We start from the raw sequence: 26,944 nt of genomic DNA, 5'->3' as shown, positions 1-26,944 counted from the left end.
AGGGGACTCTGTCACAGTGACTTGATGAAACTCATGGCATCTTTGAGCTGGTCAAGGATGAGCCGGGAGGAAGGCTACCAGCCCCTCTCCCTGAGGCCGGTGCAGATGCTCTGTGGGAGGCAGGCTCTGCTTTGATCAGAGAGGGACACCACCCCAGAGAGGCACCCCGGCATCTATCCACCTGCATGGGAGAGCCAGATGGTGTGAGGAGGGGAGGGTCTCGAAAAGGCCCACGAACCGCGAGAGAGCTGAACCTGCTCCAGATACCTCTGCCTCTCTGACTCTCTCCACAAGAAGTGCCTCCTCGTTCTGCCCCGAGACATCAAGACCTGGAGACATTCAGTTTCTGATGTCGCAGCAGTGTTTCGGTCCTTGGCGCCCCCCCACCCACCCAACCTTGCACAGTGAGAGCTCCCTACCTCCCGAGGAGAAGAGAGACCTGGAGACTCTGCTCTCTAAGGAAAGTGGGAGCAGCAAGAAGCCCGCCGAGGCCGGGACCTCAGCGTCACAAGGCCAGGGTGTGCGGGGCCCGCACGCTGTCTGTGCCCTAAGTGTGCTGACTGTGCCCCCTACTTGACGGGCAATGAGGGTGTGAAGTTTCTTGCCTACCCAGCACCAAAAACTCCATGGGGACAGACTGGGGATGGCTCTCGTCCCGCATCCCCTTCCTGTTAGATGAGGTTTATGAGTGATGTCACCTTAGTCAGTCTGCCCCCCTGCCCTGTGGCCAGGAAGGAAGGGAGATGGACACAAGACAGATGGAGACAGGGGAGATGAGGGAGTCCAGAGGGCAAGGCACCAACTTCTACCCTGACTCTCCCCGCTTCCCGCCCTGTGCTCCCCGTGACCCCTCCCGCCTCCACGCCCCTCCAGCCTCAGTCTTTCTCCTGGGCTGTGCTGTCCTCAGAGATGCCCTGGGCGGCCAGTTCGGCCAGCACGTTATCCAGGTAATTGGCATCTGGGTAGCCATGGCCAGTGAGATTAGAACCGAACTCTGTCTTGTGATGCACCTCGTTCCAGATGACGGTATCTGACTCGCCAGTGGTGCTGGAGGTGCCGATGGCAAAGATGAGGCGGCGGTCCCAGGCCACGAGCAGCAGCTTCAGGACCTACGGGGAGAGAGGCAGGCTTCAGTGGTGGTCTGACGCTGGCCCTTGGATGCCAGAGTCCTCTCAAGGTCCCCATCCCTTCCAGAGCCACAAAGCCCTAAACAATCCAATAAAAGGGAGAGAGATTTGGACTTGGAATCAGGGAACTGTAGGGAATTTTGGCATTGCCCCTGAATAACTGCGTGCCTCGCGGCAAGTTATAGCACCTCTCTGAGTTCTAAAGTCCTTCCTCATATCTGGGTGTGGTGGTACACACCTGTAATCTCAGTGTAGCACTGGGGATGGAATCCAGAAACATTCTATCTCTGAGCGACACTTCCAGTCCCATTTTTTATTCTTTATTTTGAAACAGGGTCTCACTGAGTTGCAAAGGGCCTCACTAAGTAGCTGAGGCTGGCAGTGAACCATGATAATCTGATCTCAGCCTCCCAAATGCTGGGATTGCAAGCATGCGCCACCATGCCCAGCAAAGCTGTATTTTTTATTTTTATTTTTATGTGGATCATATTGGAAAAGGCATACATTCATACAGTGCTTGGTGCCCCCCCTTTCTACCTCCTTCCCTCCCAACAATGAGTGTCCAGGTTGACCGTGCTACAATCACACTTACACACTTATTCAAATTTACTCCACTATACTCCATTAGTCAACCTCAGCCTTCTTCCTTTCCTACCCCTCCTTTCTAGCTCTGCTGAGGTTTCCCCTCCATTATTTGGAGTTCCTCTGATGACCCTAATACTCCCTAGTTTGAGCATATTAGAGAAAACATGTCACTCCTCTTTCTGTACTTGGATGTGAGGAAAGAGGAACTCTTTTACACTGTTGGTGGGAGTGCAAACTAGTTCAGCCACCATGGAGATCACTGTGGAGATTCCTTAGAAGACTGGGAATAGATCCACCATATGATCTGGCTATTCCACTCCTGGGTATCTTTCCAAAGGGGTTGAAATCAGAGGACTACAGTAACATATGCATCCCCATGTTCACAGCAGCACAGTTTGCAATAGCCAAAATATGGAACCAACCTGGGTCTCCATCAACAGATGAATGGATTGCAAATAAGGAGGAACAAAAGCATGTCATTTGCAAGAAGATGGAAAGACCTGGAGAACTTTATATGTTAAGTGAGATCAGCCAAGTTGCATTTTTAAAGCTTGGGTCTAGGAGTTGGAAGTGCTGCTAACTAGAGAACTTCTGGACATCTGTCCTTCACCACCATCTCGCAATGGCATTGAAGAAGTGAGGCCCTTCGCAACTCAGTGAGACCCTGTTCAAAAACAACAACAACAACAACAACAACAACAACAACAACAACAACACTAAAAAACAGGCCTGGGTGTTTCCCAGCCTTGGTCAGAGCAGTGTCCGCCATAGAGAAGACACCTGGTAAAAATGTCTTTGGTTCAAAACATGGACTGCGCTGGGGTTGGAAATCATAAGAGTGGTGACAAATAGTTGTTATGGTTCGGATCTTAAATGTGCCCCATAGGCCACACGCTGAAGGCTTGGCCATGCGCTGTGGGGAGGTGGCAGGAAATTTAGGAGGCAGAAGGTCCATGGAATGTGACCTTGGTTTGACCCTCAGCCCCTTCCTTTCTCGCTCCCCTCTTCTTTTGGCTTCCTGACAACCAGGAGAAACAGCGGGGCAACAGAGAAGCCGCCCCTCTCCACCATGTGCTCCCGCTGTGACATTCTGCCTCGCCAAAGTGGCAGGGCGAGGCCAAGTGGCCGTGGGCTCAAATCCCCGAAGCGTGGGCCAAAATGAAGGTTTTCAGGCTGGCCGCTGTGGCACACGCCCGTAATCCCAGTGCTTGGGAGGCTAAGGCAGGAGGATCACAAGCTCAAGGCCAGCCTCAGCAACTTAGCGAGGCCCTGTTTCAAAATAAAAAATAAAATAGGGCTGGGGTATAGCTTAGAAGTAGAATTCCCCCTGGGCTCAATACCAAGTACCACATACACACACATGCGCGCGCACACACACACAAATCCTGCTTTGAGTTGCACAGTATTGTGCCACAGTGACACAAGGCTAACACAACAGTTAACTTAAAAATATAAGCTAGCTGGGCATAGTGGTGCACACTTGTAATCCCAGCCCTTGGGAGGCTGAGACAGGAGGATCGCAGGTTTAAAGCCAGCCTCGACAATTTAGCGAGGCCCTCGGGAACTCAGTGAGACCCTGTTTCCAAATAAGAAATAAAATCAGGCTGGGGTTTAGCTCAGAGGTAGAATGCCCCTGGGTTCAATCCCCAGTGCCACAAATAAAATAAGACTATGAGCTACCATTTCCTGTGCGGTTATCTATTAGGTGCCAGGCATTGAGTCGCATAATGGTTACAATAATTGGATGATATTGCTACTACTCTCATTATTTCTGTTTTGTTTTTTGTTTTTTGTTTTTTTTGCAACTGGTAAGTGGTGGACAGGAAGCCTGGGTGGGGCTGGGGGAGGGCGACCTCAGAACTGCCTGGCTTCTTATCCCTAGGTCTGAGGCAAGGCTGGATGTAAATCAGTGCGGAGCTCGAGGAGGAGGCTGCTTCTGAGCTGAGTTTCAGAGGAAGGGGAGGATCTGAGTATATTAATAGAGAAGGATGTGTAGACACAGTAAATCAACAGGAGCCCGAGGCATGGATAATTACAACAACAGCTGCCAGTGCATTGTGCCTTTTACAGACGCTACTTTCACTTAATTCCAACAACATCCTGTCCACACAGATGGGAATTATCATTGCTACTTTATAGATTAGGAAACAATTTGTAAGGACATGAAGCCTTATGCAAGTTTCCACAGCTAGTAAACGGCAGGTCTGGGACTCGAACCCAGGCTGATCCAGCGCCAAAGCCATCGCTCCTATTCTACCTCCCTCTGTAGCGAAGCCCCACATGAGGGTCCTAAGCGGCAGACGTGAGGGATACAGGTGGAGGATTAGAGAGAGAGGAAGGTCCCACATCATAGCCGGTGTTCCATGTCAAGAAGAGAGATTGTATTTTATGAAGAAGAAAGGAAGAACCTTCACAACTCTTTGTTGGTTTCAAACTTAATTTCTTTGAAACAAAAGTGTTTGATGCTAGAAACTGTGCTTTGGGATAACTAACTTGATAGCAAGTAAAAGTTGAAGAAGCATCAACCGGGCTGGTGGTGGCAGGGTTATAAAACAGTTGAAGCCAGGCGTAGAGGTGCACGCTTGTAATCTCAGTCCTTGGGAGGCTGAGACAGGATGGTCGCAGGTTCGAGGCCAGCCTCTGTAATGCAGTGAGGCTCTCAGAAATTTAGTGAGACCCTGTTTCTAAATTGAAGTAAAATTTGGGGCTGGGAGGGTAGCTTGGAGGTAAATGCCTCTGGGTTCAATCTCCAGTGCCAGAAAAAAATAAATAAATAAAACAGTCAAGTGGTTTGGAAGCAATGCTGGGAGGAAGAAGCCCAGTGGTGAGTGTGTCTAGTCTGACTCCCAGGGACACAGGCTACACCATTAACAGAAACAGGGAGGCCTGAAGGAAGATCAGCCTTGGAAACACGATTCTAGTTTTTGTTTTGTTTTGTTTTTTGCAGTACTGGGGATAGAACCTAGGGGCATTCTACCTCCGAGCCACATCCCCAGCCCTATTTTTTATTCTTTATTTGGAAACAGGGTCTCACTGAGTTGCAAAGGGCCTCACTAAATAGCTGAGGCTGGCTTCGAACCTACGCAGTCCTCCAGTCTCAGCCTCCCAAATGCTGGGATTACAAGTGTGCGCCACAGTACCCGGCTTTGATTCTAGTTTCAATAGCAGGACTTTACAGTGGAGACATCTGAACAGCATGTACTGGGATGAGGGCCTTGGGCTCAGGCCTAGGAATTTGACTGTTTAAGAAAATCAGGCATCAGGCCCGGTCCTGAATCCTCGTCTGGGAGCACTCCACTGGCACCTCATCATGATGCAGCTGATTCTTTCATTGTTCCAAGCTACTTGCTTCCTTCGGGGAGAGGAGAACATGTCTGTACCATTTGACATGAGAACAGAGGTCCCTCCCTGTCGGTATTTCTTTTTTCTTTTCTTTCTTTTCTTTCTTTTTTTTTTTGTTTGTGTGTGTGGTGGTACTGGGGTTCCTGGAAGCCCTTCCACCTCTGGGCTACACTCCCAGACCTATTTTTATATTTTTATTTGGAAACAGGGTCTCTTAAGCCAGCGAGGTTGGCTCTAAACCAGCGCGATCCTCCTGTCTCAGCCTCCCAAGCGCGGGGATTACAAGCGTGCGCCACCACGCCTGGCTTCCCTGTCGGTATTTCACTACCCGTGCCTTAGCAGGCCTGTTGATGGGGCCCATGAAACAGGATGGAAACGCTTCCAGGATGACACACATCCCACATCCGTGTGGATTCTCTCTTGGTCCTCTGCTCCCTTCCATGGGAAGCACATGGACCAGAAGGACTGCTCCCTTCCTTTGAGTTCCAGGACAGGGAGACACCCGGAGCAGCCTGCAGCTGAAACTTCACACACCTAAATTCATACATTGAAATCCTCACCATTAGGAGGTGGGACTTGCTAACCCTGGGAGGTGATTAGGTCACTGGAATCAATCTTTGTGAATGAGACTGAGGCTCTTCTAAAAGGCCTGGGAGCATCCCCTTGCCCCGTGCACCACATGAGGACAGAGAGGAAGCTTTGTCTATGAACAGGAAATGGACCCTGGCCAGATGCTCAATCTGCCAGAGCCTGGATCTTGGAATTCCCGGCCTCTGGAACGGAGAGAAATAAATTTCTGTTGCTTAAGAGCCACCCAGTTCATGGTAGTTTGTTCTAACAAACCCGGATAGAGCGAGATGTCGACCCACAGCTACAGAGCCGCAGCCACTGACATGTGAGGTGCGTGGAAAATGTGTTAAAGGAAACTGCTGAGACTAAAATAGAGAGTGGACGAAAGGTCGGGCATGGAGGTGCACACTTATCATCCCAGTACTTGAGAGGCTGAGACAGGAGCTGAGCCAGCCTCAGCTACTTAGTGAGGCTCTCAGCAACTTAGTGAGACCCTGTCTTCAAATAAAATATAATAGTGTCTGGGAGTATAGTCCGGAGGTAGAAAACCTCTGGGTTCCACCTCCAGTAGCATCCAAAATAAGAAATTAAAAAAATAAAGTAGACGAAAGCACACCTCTGGTCCAGTATCTCCCCACGCACCCCTAGGTTAACGGTTCTTATCCTCTCGAGATAAGGAAAGATTCTGAAACCCCAGTAATTTTTCTGGCCTTGCCCACAGAATATCAAATGCACATTTTTACACTGTAACTTGAGTTCATAAAACCCCTGATGCCTGATTCTGAATGACTAGAAATCCAGAAACATAATGATGGTCTTCTCTGCCCTTTGGGGGAAAAGTCCAAGAACACCAATGTAGAGAAAAATAAAATAATCTCCTGCTGATTAAGATCTCTGCCCAGTGCTCCTCGCCCTTTAACATGTGGCCGGCTTAGCTACAGATCTCAAGAAGAAGTAGGTTAGCTGGGCACGGTGGCACACGCCTGTAATCCAAGTACTTAGGAAGCCAAGACAGGAGGATCTCAGGTTTGAAGCCAGCCTCAGCAACTTAGCAAGACCCTGTTTCAAAAAAAATTTTTTTTTTGTAAAAATAAAATAGAAGCCAGGCGTGGTGGCGCACTCTTGTAATCCCAGCGCTTAGAAGGCTGAGACAGGAGGATCGCACAGGTTCGAAGCCAGCCTCGGCTACTTAGTGAGGCTCTCAGCAACTTAGTGAGACCCTGTTTCCAAATAAAGGATAAAATAGGTCTGGGAGTATAGCCCGGAGGTAGAAAAGCCCCTGGGTTCCACCCCCAGTACCACAAAAAATGAAAATAAAATAAAATAGAGCTGGGAGTGTAGCTCAGAGATAGAAGCCCTAGGATTCAATCTCCAAAATCACAAGAAAGAAAAGGAGGGAGGGAGGAGGGGAGGAAGGAGAAGAGGAGGAGGGAGAGGGGGAGGAAGAGGAAGGGGAGGAAGATAATAGATTTTAGTTCTGCTTTCCTATCAAGCTCCTGAGGGTTACCACTGGTGCAGTTCCTAGACTTTAAGAAATATCACTCTAGACATAGGATATTGAAATAAATGAATTATTGCTATTAATATTCTGGAGAGGAAACACACCTCCATTTACTTGAAAACAAAACAAAACAAAAATTGTCATTATATCCACCCTTGCCTACGGTTGCCTCTGATGTGACCTCATTACTATGCGTTTCTAGAGTTAAAAAAAAATAAAAGATTCAGTTCCCTTTGGTCTGTGCATTGTAGGAAGCAAAACTCCAGGCCCTGCATAGGATGGAATCCTCGGACCCACCGTCAAACTCCCCTGCTTACTTTTCTCCCTTTCTCGCTGTCTGGAAGGTAACAGTGTCGTGGGAAGCCGCGGGCGCTGTAACTCTTCCCAGGATTCGGGTGTTCTGGCCCCTGAAAGCAGAAAGAAAAAAAAAAAAAAAAAACCAAAGGGGATCTTTCAAAATATTTCTAATGAGATGGTGGGGGTGGGGGAGGTCACATTCAAATGATGTTGATGAAAATGGCCAGAGAGTAGAGACAGAACAGACCCAGGAAGCAGTGTGAGGGTCAGGTCACCGAAGCCGCCTCGCCCCAAGTGGATTAGCAGGAGCCGCTCCAGGGCCCTTTTTTCCCATTTCTCTGATAGGCATGTGGGATGCTCACCTATGGGACTGTTATGGATGCTAACTACACCTGGTGCCTGGTACACAGTCAGAGCTCAGTGAAAGCCCATCACCACCATCATCATCAGCACCAACAACAACTGTTGCTTCATGAATAAGGAAAACTTCAGCCCAGAGAAGTTAAATGTTTCCGTAATGTCAGTGGCTTTGCTGAATCAAAAGCCCAGGTTTTCTTTTCTCTTTTATCTCTTTTCCTTTTCTCCTCTCTTTTCCTCTCTTCTTCTCTTTGTTCCCTTCCCCTCTCCTTCCTTCCTTCCTTCCTTCCTTCCTTCCTTCCTTCCTTCCTTCCTTCCTTCCTTCCTTCCTATGGTACTGGGGATTGAACCCAGCAGCACTCTACCACTGAGCTACACGCCCAGTCCTATTTTATTTTATTTTTTATTTTTTATTTTGGTGGCATTGGGGTTCCTGGAAGCCCTTCTACCTCCGGGCTTCACTCCCAGACCTATTTTTATATTTTTATTTGGAAACAGGGTCCCTTAATGCCAGCGCAGCTTTCTTCGAACCTGCGCGATCCTCCTGTCTCCGCCTCCCAAGCACGGGGATTACAAGCGTGCGCCACCACGCCCAGCTCCTATTTTATTTTGAGACAGGATCTCACTAAATTGCTGAGGCTGGCCTCCAACTTCCAATCCGTCTGTCTCAGCCTCCCACATTACAGGCGTGGGGCAGCCCAGATTTTCTAAGGCACACTCTGGAATTTTTCCCTCTAAACTACTCAGGATACCCGAAGTGCCTTGAGCTAGGAGCCCTGCGATCAGAACTCCTGGGGTGATCCTTGTGGACTTTCTCCTTTGTCTTCATGAGTCATTGTTTTCTTGTTTAACAACAATAACAACAACAACAACAAAAAGATATTCAGGTCTAAAAATCCAACAACCTTTCAACCATCATTGCCCACTACTCTCTCAAGCCCGTGATCTCAGGCCGCTGGGCGGGAAGGAAGCTGAGGCAGAACCAGGTGCTGTAGTTCTGGATATGGCTTGTTCTCTCCAAAGCACACATTGGCGTTGGACTGTCTTTGCAGCCGAGTTGGTGAATGGGGCTTCTAGGAGGCTGGTAGGTTGTCAGGAGGCTGGGGTCAATGCCTCTCTAGGGGTGGTCCTCCTCTCGCTCTTGAGGGCCTGGGTTGCTAGAAAACAAGGCTGCTCCTTGTGTTTTTCCATTTCTGCACATGGCTGCTAGGCCTTCTGCCTCTGCCAGGAATTGAGGTAGTAATGAGGCTCTCACCAGACGCATGCACTCATATTGGATTCCCGGCCTCTGGAACCACAAGCCGACTGCACCTCTATGATTTATTAAACACCCAGACTTGAGTATTCTGTTATAGCAACAGAAAACTGACTAAGACACCAGGCTTACTAATCAGGGGTCAGAATGTGTCCATTGGCCCCTCTGGGCAACTCAGGAAAACTGATAACTTTGAGTAAGAAAACACTTGTTTTCCACCCATACAAATGACTGTCTATAATTTCTGAGCATCCCTGTTACCCTCAGGGATGGAGCTCCATTTGTAATCCCGGCATTCGGGAGGCTGAGACAGGAGGCTCTTGGTTTGCAGACAGCCTCAGCTACTTAGTGAGGCCCTTTGCAACTCAGTGAGACCCTGTTTCAAAATAAAGAATAAAAAATGGGGCTGGGGGTAGAGCTCAGAGGTAGAATGCTCCTGGGTTCCATGTCCAGTACCACACAAACAAACAAATAAATAAATGAAAAGGGCTGGAGGTGTAGCTCAGACATAGAATGCCTCTGGGTTCAATCCCCAGTACCACACAAACCAACAATCCTATCCTGGATACAACCAATAGAATATCAATAATTCCTTGCAGCTGTTGGCACCAGCTCTACCCAGAAGATCAGTAAATGTGTCCTGACTCAATCAACGGCAGGGTGAGTGAACAAGTAAATGGGTGATAAGCCTGCAAGGTCACAAAGATTTTTTTCATTTTTCTCTTGTTCTTCACAATGATTCCCAAATAGGAAAAAAAAAAAAATCTGTGATCTTAATTTTGTTAATAGCAGAATTTTAAACCCTTTTATGAGTGGTGCTCCCGCAGGGCACGAGGATTTGGTGGGGTCTCCGAGAGGGGAAAGGTCACTGAGAGCTGAAAGAAGCAACAATGTCTTCCTAGAGCCGCAGGACCTGACAGCTGCCAGTTCACATTCTTAGGACATCACTACAAAGGCACGACCTCCCCCGGGCCACGGGTGTCCCTAAGCCAGGCTGCGTGAGCGAGGGCCTGACCGTGACTCTCACCGCTTCTCCTCTGCCCGGGGCTGCTGGCTGTGTGTCTAGCTCAGAGTCTGCCTGGCCCGGGCCCAGCGAGCCTGTGCGTTCTGGGCTGGTGGCCAACCCCGGCAGTCACGACTTTGCCTCAGTCCAGCTCAGAGTGCCCTCCCGGGAAAACTGCTCTCTGCGGTGAAGGCAGCGCTGGAAGGTCTCGACTCCTTGCAGAGGCCCACACCCGAGTGGCCCTGGAGTGTTGAGAGACGTACACCTGAGCATCGTGCCCCAGACCCTTGGGAGTCCAGACTGGACGCGCTGACCACCGAGACCTGCATCTCTCTTGATGGGAGCAGGGTACGGGGTGTTCTGCAGGGGCAACCTAATGCCACCTCCAGACCCCAGAGCAGGCTCTCTGCTCTTCAACCCCGAAGGCTAAAATAGAAGGCGTCAGCCAGGCGTGGTGCTTGTAATCCCAGCATTCGGGAGGCTGAGACAAGATGATCATGGTTCGCAGACAGCCTCAGCTACTTAGTGAGGCCACAATTCAGTGAGACCCTGTTTCAAAATAAAGAACAAAAAAATAGGGCTGGGGTGTAGCTTGGAGGTAAAATGTTGCTGGGTTCTGTCTGCAGTATTGAAAAAAAAAGAAAGAAAGAAAGAAAGAAAGAAAGAAAGAAAGAAAGAAAGAAAGAAAGAAAGAAAGAAGGAAAGAAAGAAAGAAAGAAAAAAAGAGAGGGGGAAAAAAAGGTGTCTTTCAAATGGAGGTTCCACAGTGACTTTGAACCACGCAACCCAGGCTATCTGCTGTTTCTCCTGATGGCCATATCCTCATTCCTGTCCCTGTTACCCAGCTGGCAGCTTCAGAGTCATCCCAGAAGTGTCCCTTAACCAACATCAGCCAATCTCACTCTCTTGGCCTAGGCCTGCCCTGGTTCAGGCTGGAGCCAGGTCTATGGCAGCGGTCTTCTGGTGGGGATTTTTTTTTCTTCCGGTCATCCCCACTCTTATATCTGACTGGCCTTCCTGTCCAACCACACAGTGTTCTCTAATATAATCACACACCTACCAATCTTCAGGGGCTCTGTGCAGTGTTATCAGGCAAGTCTACTCCCCTGGCCCTAGCATCCAAGGCCGTCTATGACTGGGCCAGCAATCCCTGCCAATGGTTAGTCATTCATTTATTTATGTATTTGTTTTGGTACTGGGGCCTGAACTCAGGGGTGCTCTATCTCTGTCTGAACCATATATATATTATTGTGAAGCAAGGGTCTCACTGACTTGCTGAGGACCTCACTAAGTTGCTGAGGCTGGCCTTGAGACTATGATCCTCCTGTCTCCGCCTCCAAGTGCTGGGATTACAGGCGTGCATCACCGCGCCCTGCCAATCCCTCGTCTTCTCCATCTCCATCTATGGCCTTCAACACCTCCACTTTTCTACCTCCCCAACTGTTACGCCCCACAAATAAAAATGTTCTCTTCTACCCAGCATGGTGGCACATGCTTGTAATCCCAGCGTTCGAGAGGCTGAGACAGGTCGTGGTTTGCGGATAGCCTGTTACTTGGTGAGGCCCTTTGCAACTTAGTGAGACCCTGTTTCAAAATAAAGAATAAAAAATGGGATTGGGGGCGTAGCTTGGAGGGTTCCATCCCCAGTACTGGAAAAAAAAGAAAGAAAATGTTCTCTTTCTCTTGTTTGTGTCGTTCAAGGGTCACCTACAGACCCATCATGCCCTGAACCATAACGTTTCCTCTGACCTTCCAAATAGACACACACAAACCCCATCCTTGTCACAAATAGGACACAGAAATAACAATGGTGCGAGTCTCACACACCTTTGCGCTCGGTGCCCTGAGATGCATAGAGAAACGCCATCGCTCACCCTCAAAACACTCTGCCTGCCAGTGCCCAGCTGTACACCTGAAAAAGCTAAGCTTGGAAAGGTCAGGTGGCTGCCCCAGGGGTCTTCTGCTAACAAAGGCCCTGCCACTTTGATCTCAGCTACTTCTGAGGCTGAGGCAGGAGGCTCGCAAGTTCTGGGCCAGCCTGGGCAACTTAGCAAGGCCGTGTCTCAAAATAAGGAAAGTAAGAAGAGCTGGGGGTAGAGCCCTCACCCAGCATGCACAAGGCCCTGAGTTCAGCTCCCAGTACTGGAAGAAGAAAGGGAAAAAAAAAAAGGAATCATCCAGGAAGAAGAATCCAGGTCCATCAAAGGTCTTGTGTCTCTGCTTCGTCTACACCACCTTTCTCAGTGCTCACTGTGGCAGACATCAGTTTCGCTCTCTGGATTCCTTATTCCTTGGTGATGTGCATTTATCTTCCCCTGGCTGGCTGGTAGGTTTTCCAAAGAAGAGCCATGCTTTATTCAGTTCCATCACACCTTCCTGATTATTTCCTCAGCACTTACTGCTATTTGGAAGTGCCTTGCTTGTTAATATATTTGCTACCTGGCTTTCCTGGCCTGGCTGGAATGGAGGACTTAGGTTATACCTGGACCCCAATCCACACTCACATACTTGTTAAATGAAAGAAGACAAATAGGCGGGAGCGGACAGCCCTGAACCACTGAGCACCGTGGCCGGCGCAAGTCTCTAGTCCCGGTACGTGGGAGGCTGAGACAGGAGGATCGCAGGTTTGCGACCAGCCCCAGAAACTTAGATCCTGTTTCAACATAAAAAAATAAAATAAAATAAAAAGGATGGATCGGTGTAGCTCAGAGGTAGAATGAGTGCTTCCAGGTACAATTCCCAGTACCAAAAATTTTTAAAAAAGGTTAAACTAATAAATATTTGTAAGGAAATGAATCCAGTCTGTATCCTAGAAAGAGCTTCACTGTGTGGAGGAAGAGCCGCATTCACATCTACTGTAAGGAATATTATTCAAATTTGTTCCTGTCTTTCAAAGAACCAAAGAGGAAAGAGATGCTGGCAGAAATGAAAGCCCCGTGTAACTAGCCAATTAGAAATGCAAACAACTATTTGACAAGGAAATTCCACTTCTAGAAAATTATTCTACAGTCGCGTTCACCCGTATACAAGGTTATCTATTACGGCATGATTGGTTGTTGGGAAAGACGGAAAACATTCCATACATCCATCTGAAGAAGGCTGTTGAGTGCAATTACGTGTACGATGGATTCGTACGCAGACATAACAAAGAATGAGTGCGCGCTCTTGTCACCGAGGTGGAAAAGTCTACGGACCCCGTTGTTCATGGAAACACGCCGGGTGAGAAACAGCGGGCCTGAATGTCACTCTTTGTGTAAAGACAGGAGAGGTGGACGCAATCTCTGTGCACAGACTCCTGGGAGGACCCAGGAAAGTGAGCGCAATGGTGGCAACGAGAGGGTGGAGATTGTGGGAGGGGGGCTGGAGCCACAGAAGGGGGCCACACGGTGGGAAGACCTTTTACCTGCAACCCTTTCGACCCCAAACAATAGCCGCGGCTGGCTCACCTGAATGCCCGGGGGGATGCTGTAGATGATACGGATGGTTTTGCAGTCCGGGTGGCCGGGCAGCGAGTGGGGGATGAGGTGGTACTCCATCTTCCCCGGAGGCTGAGTGCCTGTCTTCACCCCATAAATCGTCTTACAGGTCGGACACTGCAAACTCCCATCCTGAGAAAACAAGGCCAAAATACCCCACAGTGGGAAAGTTTTGGTAATGACCTCTCCAGTGACCACCCAACCCCAGAGGGGCCAGGGGACTCGATGCCCCCCGCCCAGCTACCCAGGCTGTTCCTGCTTCCTCCAGAGCCACGGGGAGAAAATTCCACAAACAGCCCCATGCTCCGTGCTGAGGGTCATAGAAGGGGCATCTCTGTCCTCGAGGAGACCGGTTAACTAGGGCAGGAGCGAACACGTGGATCGTTATTTAACCCCTAAATCCCAAATGCACTGGACAGCAGCAGTTGCTCAATTACAGAGCATCAGAATCACTCGGGGAATTTCATAAAAACAGAGATGCCTGGACCCCACCCACAACAGGCCTACGGAACCAGAACTGGGAAGCTGCAGAGCGTGGTGGTGGTTTGAGAGCGTGAATTCTAATGCCCAGCTGCCTGGACTTGGTTCTCGGCTCTGCCATCCACCTGCTGTGTGACCTTGGATGAGTCAGTTGACCTTTCTGAGACTTGGTTTCATTGCAGAACAAGAAAAACAATAGTGTCTTTCTCACTGGGTTGTTGGAGGGTTAACTGAAGTAATCCATAGGAAACATTTAGCATCTGGCATATTTTTATTTATTCATTCATTCATTTATTTTGCGGTACTGGGTATTAAACCCAGGGGCATTCTACCTCCGAGCTCCACCCCTAACCCTATTTTTTATTCCTTTTTGTTTTTTAAACAGTGTCTCACTAAGTAGCTGAGGCTGGCCTCAAACCTGCAATCCTCCTGTCGCAGCCCCCCCCCCCCAAGTACTGGGATAATAAGCTTGCATCACCACACCCGGCTTTTAGCATCTGGCATATTTAAATGTTACTGTTATATTTGTGATTTCTGCAGAGAAGCTAATAATAAACTCACACAGGCTTGGAAAGCACCACTATGGAAAGATAGACTGGACACCTTGCTGGAGTACATGAGGATGACCTTAAGAAAATGGTCCTTGAATAATAGTTATAAACTTACTTAGAAAGACGGAAGATAAATTCTGCATAAATAAACAGAGGAGGGAATGATCCATTCATTATAATATTTTAAATATTACAGTAGAATTTGTATCTTTTGTTTCATATAAACCTTCCCATTCTGACATCAGCTGGACAGAAATTTGGGATCTTTTTATTTTATTTATTTATTTACTTACTTACTTACTTACTTACTTACTTACTTACTTGTGGTTCTCAGGGTTGAACTCAGGTGTACTCTACCTCTGAGTTACATAGCCAGCTCTTTTTATTTTATTTTATTTTTTGAAACAGGGTCTCACTACTTGCAGAAGCTGACCTCGAACCTGATATTCTCCTGTCTCAGACTTCCAAATAATGAGATTATAGGCATGTACCACTGTACCTGGCTAGGACCCTTTTCTGAAGTAGGGAGCTAAGGGGCAGCAAGATCAAAGGGCTTGGTGCTAGCCAGGGCTGACTGCATCCGGTGTATCCATCTATACCCCACGGGCTCAGTTAGTGACCAGGGGCTTCTGGATGCTGTGATATAAAGGGCCATCCTTTTACAGGTGACCTGGCAAGCTGTCTCCTGGGGTGGGGGCTGGGGGGAGCAGGAGAGAGCCTGCAGGACAAGCTGGAGGCCAGATCCCATTTCAGTTTCACAAGAGGAAAGGGAGGGGGAGAAAGTGCGCGGCAGCGTGTGTAGAAGGTGCCGCCGCACAGCTGGGGCCCAGGCTGCCATCCCAGACATCCCTCCCCATCTCTTTGGGTAGACGGAGATCCACTGCAGAACTATTTAGGGACATTCCCATGCCAGCTCTGCTCATTTAAAGGAACAGCTCGTAGCCAGGGCAGCTTCTCTCTCTGAATCCAGCACCGGCCCCCTGCTCTGGCCTTAACTTGCTTTGTGACCTCGGGTGAATCACGCCATTCTTGGTGGGCTCTTTTCTCCCATGTGTTCAGTAAAAGAAAAACACATGCTTCAAAGTATTCATGCGAAGAACAAAGGACCATGCCTTGAAGCACTACAGACATAAAAACAGAGTCACTGGACGTTCTTGAACACAGTCACCCGAAAGGGAAAGAATGTGCTAAGAAACCCCTTTCAGCTCCAAATAGCCTCTTAAAGCACAGAGTTCCAAAGAGAGCTTTTGGGGCCAGGGTGGGGAAAGTGAACAGGGAATCCAGACTTGCATTCCCAGCAACAATGGAGGACTGGTAGAGAGTGGCCCTCTGGGACACCGAGAAAGACCTCGAGGTAGCGCTTTGGAAACTTCAACCCAATAGGCTATGTAAAGACGAAGGGGGGAAAATTATAGCCCCAGCTCAAGAGATAATCATTTTGAATAATCAGTTATGATGCCCTATAAAGGCGATATTGTTTTGTTCCATCTTCCAGATGGAAGAATGAGGTATCAGAGGGGTTGAAATATCTTGCCCCTCTGTCAACAGATGAAGGAATTATTAAGCTATAGGACGCGCCCACAGTGGAATTCTACTGAGAATAAAGAAGAAGAAAATTATGGCATCTGCAGGAAAATGATGGAACCAGAGAATGTTATGTTAAGTGAGACCGGCCAGTCTCAGAAAGTCGAGGGTTCGTGTGTTTTCTCCATTACATGGAAGCTAAAGAGAAAATAAGAAATATAAGAGACTTTGGATAAATGTGGAGAGAGACCTATAGAATAGCAAAAGGGGTTGAAAGAGAGAGAAAAGGAGAACTGAGGAAAGAAACAGCTCAAATAATGCTTTGGTCATATGTAAAAGTATTACTACTGGTTTCCCTAGCCGTGTACGGGGAGGCAGGAGGGAGTGGTAGGGTCAGATAGAGACAGAAACACACCCAGAGCCGTGTACCCTTGTGCTTGCGTCTCTTTGAACCTCACTCTAAGGTATAATGCAGTGCACTAACAAAAGTATTAAAAAAAAATCTTGTGCAAGGCCATTGAACTCAGAAGCTAGGGTCCAAGTTCAAGCCTGCTTCCTCTCTTGCCTCTCCTCTTTTCCATAGCAAGAGGTGCACCGAGCAGCCACGGAGGTCCAGATAGCTCCTGGATGATTAAGATGTTGGGAGATACCGGGGAGATCTCAGGTCCTGAGGCAGCTAAGAGTGGGATTCAGGCTCATGGAGATGGGAGAGAGAAGGTTATTTTAGGCCCAAAGACTAAGCAAAGCTCAGACATTGTTAAGGGGAGACTCCCAGACTCCTGCAAGATCACACTAATGGGGGACTCCGCCCCAGCGTCACTCGGTGGACCAGACAAGCAGCATCACAGACAGCTCCCATTCTCCCACAGTGGCACCACGGGGCGGGCATCACCAGGTAGACTCCCACAAAGGTCTCTAATGCCTTTGAAGGGACAAGCGAGGGTGCTTCGAAGGTGTCCGGAGAAAATGAAATTTAACTTAAAATCAGCAGGAGAGGTACTGGGAAAGCCACGTGCATGGCGTGAGTGAAGGCTCACCGCAGGAGCAGCGTGGGGCAAGATGGCCTTCCCCTTCACTGATGGGGTTGCTTCCCCAGCAAGGAGCCATGACAACTGGCTGCTTCTCTCAGAACACCCAGGGACAAAAGCCGGGCTCCTGGACTACCACGCCCAAGGTGGAGACTAGGAGAGAGGGACGGCCTGGCTCAAAGGGAAGGCGAGGACAGGTTTTGCCAACAGTGCAATTTGGGGGAAAAATCAATCCTGTTGCGAGCATAGCCAAAATGATTGTTTCTGCTGCTCCAAGGTACCTCTAAGACTCTCTGCACCACTGGGAAAAGGATGAGGGGGCCCTCCTGCCCCTGGGGTGCCAAAGCTTCTCGTGGGGGTGGCTGCCACCCCATCAGCTGGCACTGACCTTGTTCCCGTTGTTGTACATGGCGACGAGGCAGTAGATGTGGTAGATGTGGCCACACCTGGACAGCTTTCCTACCAGGTCGGGCTTGACGGTGGGCTGGGGGCCCTTGTAGCCTGAGGGGGCCGTGAGGCGTTCCATGCAGATGGTACAGTCCTAGGAGGGGAGACAGAGCAGAGAGGCCATCAGTTCTCCCCAAGCTGGACACCCAGAGTGTCTCAATGGTGGTTTCCATAGGACCACAGAGACCAAGTGAGCGTTGCCCTCCTCTTCCAGGAAGACCATCTATTAGCCAGATTATGGTGGCACACACCTGTAATCCCAGTTCTTGGGAGGCTGAGACAGGAGGATTTCAGGTTGGAGGACAGACTCAGTAATTTAGTGAGAACTTCAGCGGACTTAGGGAAATCTCATTTCAAAATAAAAAATATTAAAAGGTCTGGGGATATAGCTCAGAGGTAGAATGTTCCTGGCTGCAGGCCAGTATCAAAAACAAACAGACAGACTACAAATCAAAGGTTGTGTGATTTTAGCGATCTAATTAGAGTTTTGTCTTGCTTTAGATCAGAGAAATACCCGAGGTGCTTTCTGGCTGTGTGAGAGCCTTGGGCTTGCCATCTACCTCATGACTGCTTAACCATGTGCTGTCCTTCCTTGGGGTTCTCCCAAGGCGTGTGGACAGACACACTGACAAGCTTTACTTAAGCTGCACTTCTGCAAAGAAAGTGTATTTCAAATGTGCCGGAAGGGCTGCTACTTAAAAAAAAGCCATGACAGATTTCTCAGCATTGGCACTATTGGTATTTGGGGTAGAGTAATTCTTTGCTGTGGGCACTGTCCTGGGCACCGTAGGACGTCTAGCAGCGTCCCCGGTCTCTACCCACTCAACACACACAACATCTTACTATTCAAATTAGCACCACCAAAAACATCTCCAGACGAGGCCAAATGCTCCCTCCTGGGTAAAATCATCTCCGTGAAGAACCACTGGCCTGTATCAAATCCATTCTAAAGAGAATACAATGGGGCTTAGCATTCCCTCTTTCTTTCTCTCTTTCGGTTTTTATTTTTTTGCGATTGGGGATTGAGTCCTCCACGCTACACCACCAGCCGCTTTTTATTTTGAATCAGACCCTCCCTCACTTGCTGAGGGTCTAAGTCACTGAGCCTGGCCTCCAGTCTGCTATCCTCTTGTCTCAAACTCCCAAGTACTGGGATTACAGGTGTGTGCAAATTTTTCTGAAATTCTGTTTTTCTTAAATCCGGGCTGTCACGTGAGGGAGCTTACAATCAGCCAGCACCCTGTAAACAGGGAAAGGTTTTGCCACAGCTGTGGCCCTGGTCCGCGCTGTACCAGCCGGGCTTAGACAGCAGCTCCCGTCATCGCCAACAGAAACTTTCCGAGAGAACATGACCTGACCGTGGGTGATGGAGAGGTGAACCCGCCCTGCCTCCCTGAGCTCACCTCCTCCGGTGGGTGCCGGACCCTCTGCAGATACTTCTTCAGCACCTCCTCTGGGGTTTTACCTGTGGGGACAGGAGAGTCGCTGAGTCACCAAGGCAGAGGTCAAGGGATCAACCAGCCTCGCCCTCCGAGCCGTGCCTGAGAGGAGAGTTACAGCCAGGTTCCAAGCAGAAGAGGGGAACAATTTATTCTGCCGGTGGATTAAAGAATTGGAAGGACCGTACAGGTTTCAGAGGGCTAGCCGGTGTTCCGAGGAGGGGAGCAGCGTCTGTTTTTCCCTCTGGCAAACACTTCCCTGACATGCCTCTGTCTATTTTCAACAAATCTCCATCTTTATCCAACATAATTTCTTATAATCAGAGAGCCTGGTTCAGCCCAAAGGCTCCTATGAGCTAATAAAAACAGAAGCACTTAGTACACTGTCGCACGTTAAACAGCAGGCAGTCTCGTCACATTCGTTTTACAATTTGCCAAGCACGGTCTCCATTATGAAGGTGGCGTCCAAATGGGATTCTCTGTATAGGAAACCAGTGGCACCTCCCTACATCAATCTGGGGTCTCTGGATGGGCCGTTCTGGCCCACAGCTTTAGGGCAGTCTTCCTGGGCTTTGGACGGTGCTGTAGTGGCCAGCAGACTCGGCCAGTGGGGAAAGGCCGAGGCTCAGCCAAGCACCCTTACAGCTGGAAATGATGTGGGGATTTCTTCCAGAGCAGGACCCTGAGAAGACGGCCCAATCAGAAGGCAGAGGATGGACAGGATGATCCAGGCTACCAAGAAGCAACGGAGAAATCAAGATCAGTGCTATCCTCGTCCCTTTTTTTTTTTTTTCCTCACCTATAAAATGGTACGATCGCTAACACCTACCCCGAAGCGTCGTTTAGACCATTAATGAGCTCATGGGTAGAAACCCTTTAGCACGCAGCCAGACAGGATGCAATAGGTGCTGTTAATAATAGCAGGAAGAGGGAGAAAGTGTAAAGTTCTGTCGCTTCCTGTCAGGCCACGAGCAAGGCAGTCGAGTTCAGTTCAGCCGGGAAGTTGTAATCGGCTGGAAAAGTAGGGCATGGGTTTGCAGAAGTGGCTCATGTCACAGCCGAGAGCTGCGATGCAGGTCCGGTCCACCCCCTATCCTGCTTCTCGTAAGAATGAGTCTTGTGATAACCGAGGGCCTGTTACTTCCCAGGCTCTGGACTAAAGCTTCTCCAGGAGTTTGCAAGGTAGGGGCTTAGGAGGATAATCGAATCATTTAACCAGCAATCCTAACAAGCAGAAGGATGCGCCCAGAGCGGAGCCAGGGTCCTGTGGAGCCAGGAAAGCACTGATGGAGACCTCATGCTTGCCGGACAGTGGGCAGGAAGGAAAGATTCCTGAAGGAGGGGGCAGGTGGCCAGAGGTTCTGGAGAAGCTAGAGGGACATAAGACCGGGGCTACTTCCCACATGTAACAGATACATTTCAGGGTGCACCTGCTGAGTACTCGCTGTGGACATTTTTATCCCATTAGAGAGACATTATGGAAAATGGAGGCTCCACCTGGTCACCCGATTAGCATGACAAAATTAAGACGCGAATCCAATTTGTTTGGGTCCTAACCTCTATATGATTTGTTCATTCCTTTGTAATCCTTTGTACCTTGCTTAACATTTTTATGTTTAGCTGCATTTTTGTGCTGTGTGTTTTTATTTCTCAGGCTGTTTCCCCAGGATCCACACACAATCTACTTTGACATCATGGTCAAAATCTACTCATCAGGCCCATTTAGCAGAGGCTGAGGTTAAAGGCACTGAGGGTTAAGCCCTGGCTCTGGTGGGGTGGAGCCAGGGCTGGGGCCACGCCTTCGATGCTGGGAACCTTCAGATGAAGAGGCCTCATACCTTTCTTGGCTTGTTTTTTGGTGGTCTTGCGGCTCGTGTTGGAAACCCCCGGGATGGACTTTATTTCGCTCTTGCTGACCGGGGGTGGGTGCAGGACCAGCTTTGGCGGTCTGGTGAGACACACAGGCAGTCCTGCTGCGCTCATGAGGATTCCGGTGATTCCTAGAAAGGGCGGGACGTGGGTGAGGAAGGACTGAGGAAAGACCTCTCAACATGCCCCAAATTCCTTCCTCCCCATTAACCCGCTCCTCCTTTCCAGCAGATTTCTCCTGACTCAAGGATTTTCTATTCACTCATCTTCCATTAAAAGCACGCTTGCCAGTTCTTGCCCATACTCTTCCTGCCCTTCTGGTATGAAATCTACGACCCCCCCCCACCTTCATTTCCCTCCATTAACATCCACTTTCTTTCCTTTCTTTTTTATGTAGGTTGGTATTATAACATTTATTAAAAATAATATTATGGGTTCATAGAAACAGCAAAGAACCGAAGAATTCAAATGCAAGCTATGTAAAATCCCGACTAGAACCCAAAAGTGTATAATGTATTCATTTATCTGCTAAATAAATGATGTTCGCTGCCTCTGACTTCTCTACCAAAGCAAGTCGGGCCCAGGTAGCTCTTACCTGCCAAGGCAGGGTTGACGGGACTGGACCCATTTAAGTTTTTCACTGGGACAGTGGGGACCCTGTGGAAGCGAAGAACAGATATGTTATGGTCTTGACAAGTGGACCAAAATGGAGTAACCTGAACAACAAAGTATGACCACGTCACCCCTCTACCCAGAACCTCAAGATTCAGACAGGCTGGGTTCACTCAGGGCCAATGTCCTAGGAAGGCCTACACCATCCTACTTGGTTTCCCAATAACTTCCCTGCACACACACACACACACACACACACACACACACACACACAATTCCCTTGTCCTCTGGTCTCCCCTCTCTGAACTTGCAGTTTCTCCTACCTGCCAGGCACCCCTGCCTCAGGGCCTTTGCATGTGCCCTTCCCTCCACCTAAAAATGTGCTCTTAGCTCCTGCAATCATGGCTCAGAGCTTACCTCATCCCAGTGAAGTTCCTGTGGCCATCATATTTAATACTATTCTCCACCGCTCCATCTCCCCCTAAGCCTCCCAGACCTTCTGGCCCTGTCCTATTATTTCTCATGAGACATATGGTTTGCTAAAATAAGTCTTTGCTCCTAATTCCTCTTCTAGAATTTAAGTTCTACAAGGACAAATGTCTTTGTTTTGTTCAGAGCCTGGCGCTAGCAGTCATTCAATCGATATCTGTTGAAGGCATGGGGGGGGGGGGAAGCAAATCTAGATCTGAGATCAGAAGAGCCACCAAAGGTGCTCTGAAAAAGACAGAACCCTGAGCTCGGCATGGTAGCACACACCTGTAACCCCAGTGCTTGGGAAGTTGAGACAGGCAGTTCATAGGTTTGAGGCCAGCCTCGGTAACTCAGAGACACCCTCAGCAACTTATTGGGACCATGCTTCAAAGTAAAAAATAAAAAGAACTGGGGTTATAGCTTAGAGGCAGAATCCCCTGGTTTCAATTTCTGGTACCCCCCAACACCTCCTCCCCAAAAAGACAGAGCCCTGAGCCCAGAGAGAATCTCCATCTGCCTAGCTCAGGAATCTGCATTTTCCCCAGAGCTCCTGAGAGGATGCAGATGTCGCTAGCCCTCTGTCCAGCATTTAGAAACCACTGCTTCAACAGCTGTGGCTTCTCCTTTCCCTGGGACATAAATACCAGGCATGGCCTCCTCCCCTTTCTGTTCATCTCCCGGCCGGCAGCGGCAGCGGGAGCCAGGCTAGAGAGGAGTCCACACAGCTGCCTGGGAAAGACAAGGCCGCCCACGGCGCTGACTAGGAAAATGCGGACACATGGGGCTGGGGCTTGCGCCATCCCCCTGCCACCCAGGCTCCTGCAGCTGGCTCCCAGAGGCCAGTGGGCCTGGTCAGAGGTCTCCAGGAGCCAGACAGCCTGAGAAACCAGCTGTTCCACGGGATTGGGGGGGGGGGGGCAGGGCTGGGAAAGTGGAAAGAGGGAGGAGGCATTCATTTATCTATTCCCAAAGTATTTCTTGAGCCCTGTTCGTTCTTTCTTTCTTTCTTTCTTTCTTTCTTTCCTTTTCTTTTTTCTTTCTTTTTTTGGGTACTGGGAATTAAACCCAGAGGCATTCTACCTCTGAGCTACACTCCCCAGACCCTTTTAAAAACTTTTCTCCTTTGAAACAGGGTCTCATTAAGTTGCTGAGGGTGTCACTTAGTTGCTGAGACTGGCCTGGAACTTGCGATCCTCCTACCTCAGCCTCTCAAATACTACGGTTACAGGCATGGGACACTAGACATGGCTAGGGTCCTCCTTTTTCTTTTCTTTTCCTTCTCCCCCTCCCCCCCAGTACTGGGGATGGAACCCAGGCAGGGGCCTTCTACCTCTAAGCTACACCCCCAGCCCTATTTTTATTCTTTATTTTTGAAACAAGGTCTCACTAGGTTGCAGAGGGACTCACTAAGCATTAGCTGAGGATGGCCATGTACCTGTGATCCTCCTGTCGCAGCCTCCCAAGTACTGGGATTACAAGCGTGCACCAAACCACGCCCAGTGTAGAGCCCTACTTTATGCTGGACAATGCTCAGTGCTGGGCACACAGCCATGGACATGCCACCTGAGGCCCTTGTTCTGGGGGTGAGGACCACTAACATTCCCATAGCCCAGCTCCGGCTACAAGTGGTTCTACCTGGTCACAGCACACAGACCCACCAAATCCTCACAAGCCCTCTATGCAAGAGGCACCATTCACTATTAACCCCATTTGACAGGCAAGGAAGTGGAGGTACATAAAGTAAGCAGACACGACCAAGATCACACAGCTAAGCCATCGAACTAATCACCTCCCTAAAGGCGGCTTCAGAGCCCCTTTGCCGTGCCACTCCCAGAGTGGAGCTCTCCGAACACCCTACGCTGCCCACAGAGCAGCAGACTACAACAAAGAAACCCGCCACTGCAGGGAGCTGGGGAGAAAGCTGGGATGGGATGGAGGCTTCTTCCGCTACTCGGAGCCTGCCAGGGTCAAAAACACGATCAACAATATTGGGAGAAAAAAAAGTGTGAGAATATTTGTGTCTGTCAGCCACCAAAGGCTACTTTTCTTCCCAGATTGCGCCCTGGATAATCAAACCGGGATGTGGGGAGGGAGAAGCTGAATCGAAAACAAGGGCCGCCCGGCCAAAAAAGGAGGGATGGACTTGACTCTGGGTTCTACAGCCTGCCCGCCCAAGGGCCAGCGGAGCCCCCGGTGGATACACACTCCAGGAAACTGGGTAGGAGCTCCTCACTCCTCACGACCCCATTTAACTTTCCTGAACTTCCATTTCTTTAGCTGTAAATCAGCCAGGGTCTAGGTTTAGAAGGTGCCTTCTTGACGATTTCACACCCCAGTATGGAAGAAGGTGGCGACCCCCCCCACCCCAGCCCTGGCCCTCTCAAGCCCCTGGGGCCTCGGCGGCCTGTTCCGAGGCTCCCCGCCAGGGGGCAGCACGTTCTGCCCAACCTGGCACCTGCCTCCCTCCTGGGGTCCCCAGGGCCCCACTCTTGCTGATAAGAAGCTGTGATCTGGATGACAAAAGCCACCTTTGTTCCCACAAACTGGACTGGCAGGTTTCCACACCCAATCTGGCCAACCAGGAAATACTCTAGGCCCCAGAGCAGCCCATGGGGGCAGGGTGGAAGGAGAGGGAGGGAGGGAGGGGAGGCCTGCAGGGAAGAGGCCAAGGACACTGGGGGGGGGGGGGGGCAACAGATGGGAGAGGAGCCAGTGGGTCCTCATGTGCCGGGGAAGGCCAGCGTGGAGGGAGAGCTGGTCACCAGGTGCTGGGCAGTAGTGGGGGTGTCTGTTTGGGAACCCAGGAGGGGGTGAAGGAAGGAGCCCTGCGCCTCTACATCTTGATCCAGCCCAGCCAGGACTTGCTGCTGGTCTCTGGGAGGGCCACCTGGCCTCTCTCCACTTCTCTGACTGCATCTGAGTTACCCCAGCTGTAAACAAGGCACCTGAAATATCTGGCCCTGCCTGAGGTCCCCCAGAGGATTTAGGACCTAGGTCAGATACTCAGTAAACAGCTGGGCCTTCTGCAAATCTGGGTGACTTTGTACACTTAAATTTCTGAACCATCTAAAGACCATTAAAGGTCCAGGCTTCTCTGATTCCAGGGTCCCAGTGTATGGGGCATAATGGTGCAGAGTTGAGTCCTAGGCAGGCCTGAGGGTCACTCAGCTGGCAGCACCTGATCACGCACCCCCAGGGTTCCTGATCACGTACCCCCAGGGTTCCTGATTACAATGAAAACCTTGGAGAACAGCCCATGTCTTCCACCCTGTATGCCTGCCTAAGTCCACCTTCTAGATCTCACAAGCAACTCCCACCCAGCCACCTGTCAGCCAATCAGAAGATGCCCCTCCCCTCATGCCGTGGGACTGTTCCCAGTTATGGAGGATCCATTGATAAAATAGAAAACTAAGAAAAGGGAATGGCTGCTGGCAAGGTAGCACGGGGGGCCCAGGGAGGGAGAATGTCTCCACAGACACCACAGTGAAAGGCAGTGTATTTCTGAGCTCCATGCCAGCCCCCCCACCCCAGTCCTCAGCTCAGGCAGGACAATGGTCTTGTCTCCATGGCAACGTGGCCTAGCTGGGGATGGAGAAGCCTGGACTCTGGAGGGGGGCTGAGGGGCGACCCCCTCCCCACCCTTTAGAAACTTCTGCTTATGTCCCTGAATAATTCACAAGATCTTTTGTCGCCCCCCCCCTCCCCATCCCTCTCCTCATCCCACTCCTCCCTCCTGCCTCCCTGGCTTCCTTTTTTTCCGTGAGAAAGTTGCTTGAAGAGGGGGGGGGGGGTTCGAACCACAACAGAAGGTTGATGGCAAGACAGGGCAAAGGGAACCAACAGGCCATGAAATATTCAGGAAGTGAGGACGGCCCAGGGTGGGAGGGGTAGGAAGAGGTGAGCAGGGATGTGCTGGAAGACAGAGAGGGCTGGTGGGGACCTCCCTTGTCAGGAAAAATAGAGCAGAGAAAAAAAGAGAGAGAAAGAAAGATAGAAAACACTTCTATCACCCTTTTGAAACCTCACTGTCCACATATCCAGTCCATTCTCCAGCCTGGATGCTACTGGCAGGCAGAGGGACCGGATGGGATGCGAGCGGAGAGAGAAATCGCTGCCAACACCCACATCTGGACTCAAGGCTGTCTGGAGGGTTCTTCCTCGGTGATGGCACTTGGCATTGGTCAAAGGGGCCAAAGTTGAGATGGCTTGCTAGACCTGCTCAGCCTTGACATCAGCAAGGACCATGATACAGATTCAGTAGATACCTGTTAGTAATAATAATCATGGTGATGATGATATCAGCAGCTAATATCGATTGAACTCTACCTTGGGTCCAGCATTGTGCTCAGTCTGGACACTGAATGTCTCATTGAATCCTCATGACAACCCTGGAAGGAAGGTGCACACTGTCCCATTTCCAGGCAGGAACACTGAAAACAGAGGATGCAAACCTCGCCCCTAGGGGCACACCAGGGAACTTGGGTTCACACCCAGGCGGTCAGGTTTGGGAGGCTGGGCTCTTGGCCAGCCTGCGAGCCTTCCCTGCATGCCAACGACCACTCTGGGATTCCTAGAGGACCCCAGGATGCTGCTACAGGGTACTGTGGAGAAAGTGAACAGCAGTGAGGTTCAGGTGCCCAGTTCCCTCTCCAAAGCCCTTACAGCTCAGAAGAAAGTCATGAGTCTCCCACGCAGCTGACTAGCATTTTCCCCAAGATTCTGTGGCCTAACCCAAGTGCTGTAGAGGCGAGAGCAGAGGCTGGGTCTCTAAACCTCGGCCTGGCCCCTGGACCTCTCTAAAGTGTGCTCTCCTTGGGACCAGCTTCTACAGAGATCCAGCTGAGCGTCCATGGCACGCCCCTCTCTGCAGGACAGTCTGGATTTTCAGACTCAGGTGCCCAACCCAATACTAAAACCATTCCAGCTGCCTGGGACACAGGATCCGCGGTCGGGGCCAGGGCCCTTTGGGGAAGGATTGGGTGGGTGTGGGAGGCTGAAAGCAGAAGCTGG

General features: G+C 50.0%; 1 protein-coding gene across 1 annotated transcript in view; it reads right to left on the bottom strand.

The window, feature by feature from the left end:
* Window positions 1-875: 875 nt before the first annotated feature.
* The window catches only part of DTX4 (deltex E3 ubiquitin ligase 4), a gene marked incomplete at both ends in the record, with an annotated part of 39,663 nt that continues 13,594 nt past the window's right edge, over window positions 876-26,944 (bottom strand). Inside the window, 7 exons of the mRNA XM_080719782.1 lie at window positions 876-1,109; window positions 7,443-7,532; window positions 13,484-13,645; window positions 17,485-17,637; window positions 18,947-19,008; window positions 20,821-20,982; window positions 21,447-21,508. Coding sequence (XP_080575908.1) covers window positions 876-1,109; window positions 7,443-7,532; window positions 13,484-13,645; window positions 17,485-17,637; window positions 18,947-19,008; window positions 20,821-20,982; window positions 21,447-21,508 — 925 coding nt within the window. The remainder of the gene's footprint in view (window positions 1,110-7,442; window positions 7,533-13,483; window positions 13,646-17,484; window positions 17,638-18,946; window positions 19,009-20,820; window positions 20,983-21,446; window positions 21,509-26,944) is intronic.

The sequence above is a fragment of the Muscardinus avellanarius genome (genome assembly GCF_963383645.1).
Source record: "Muscardinus avellanarius genome assembly, chromosome: 1".
NCBI classification, from domain to species: Eukaryota; Metazoa; Chordata; class Mammalia; order Rodentia; family Gliridae; genus Muscardinus; species Muscardinus avellanarius.
This window is presented reverse-complemented; position numbering and strand designations above follow the sequence as displayed.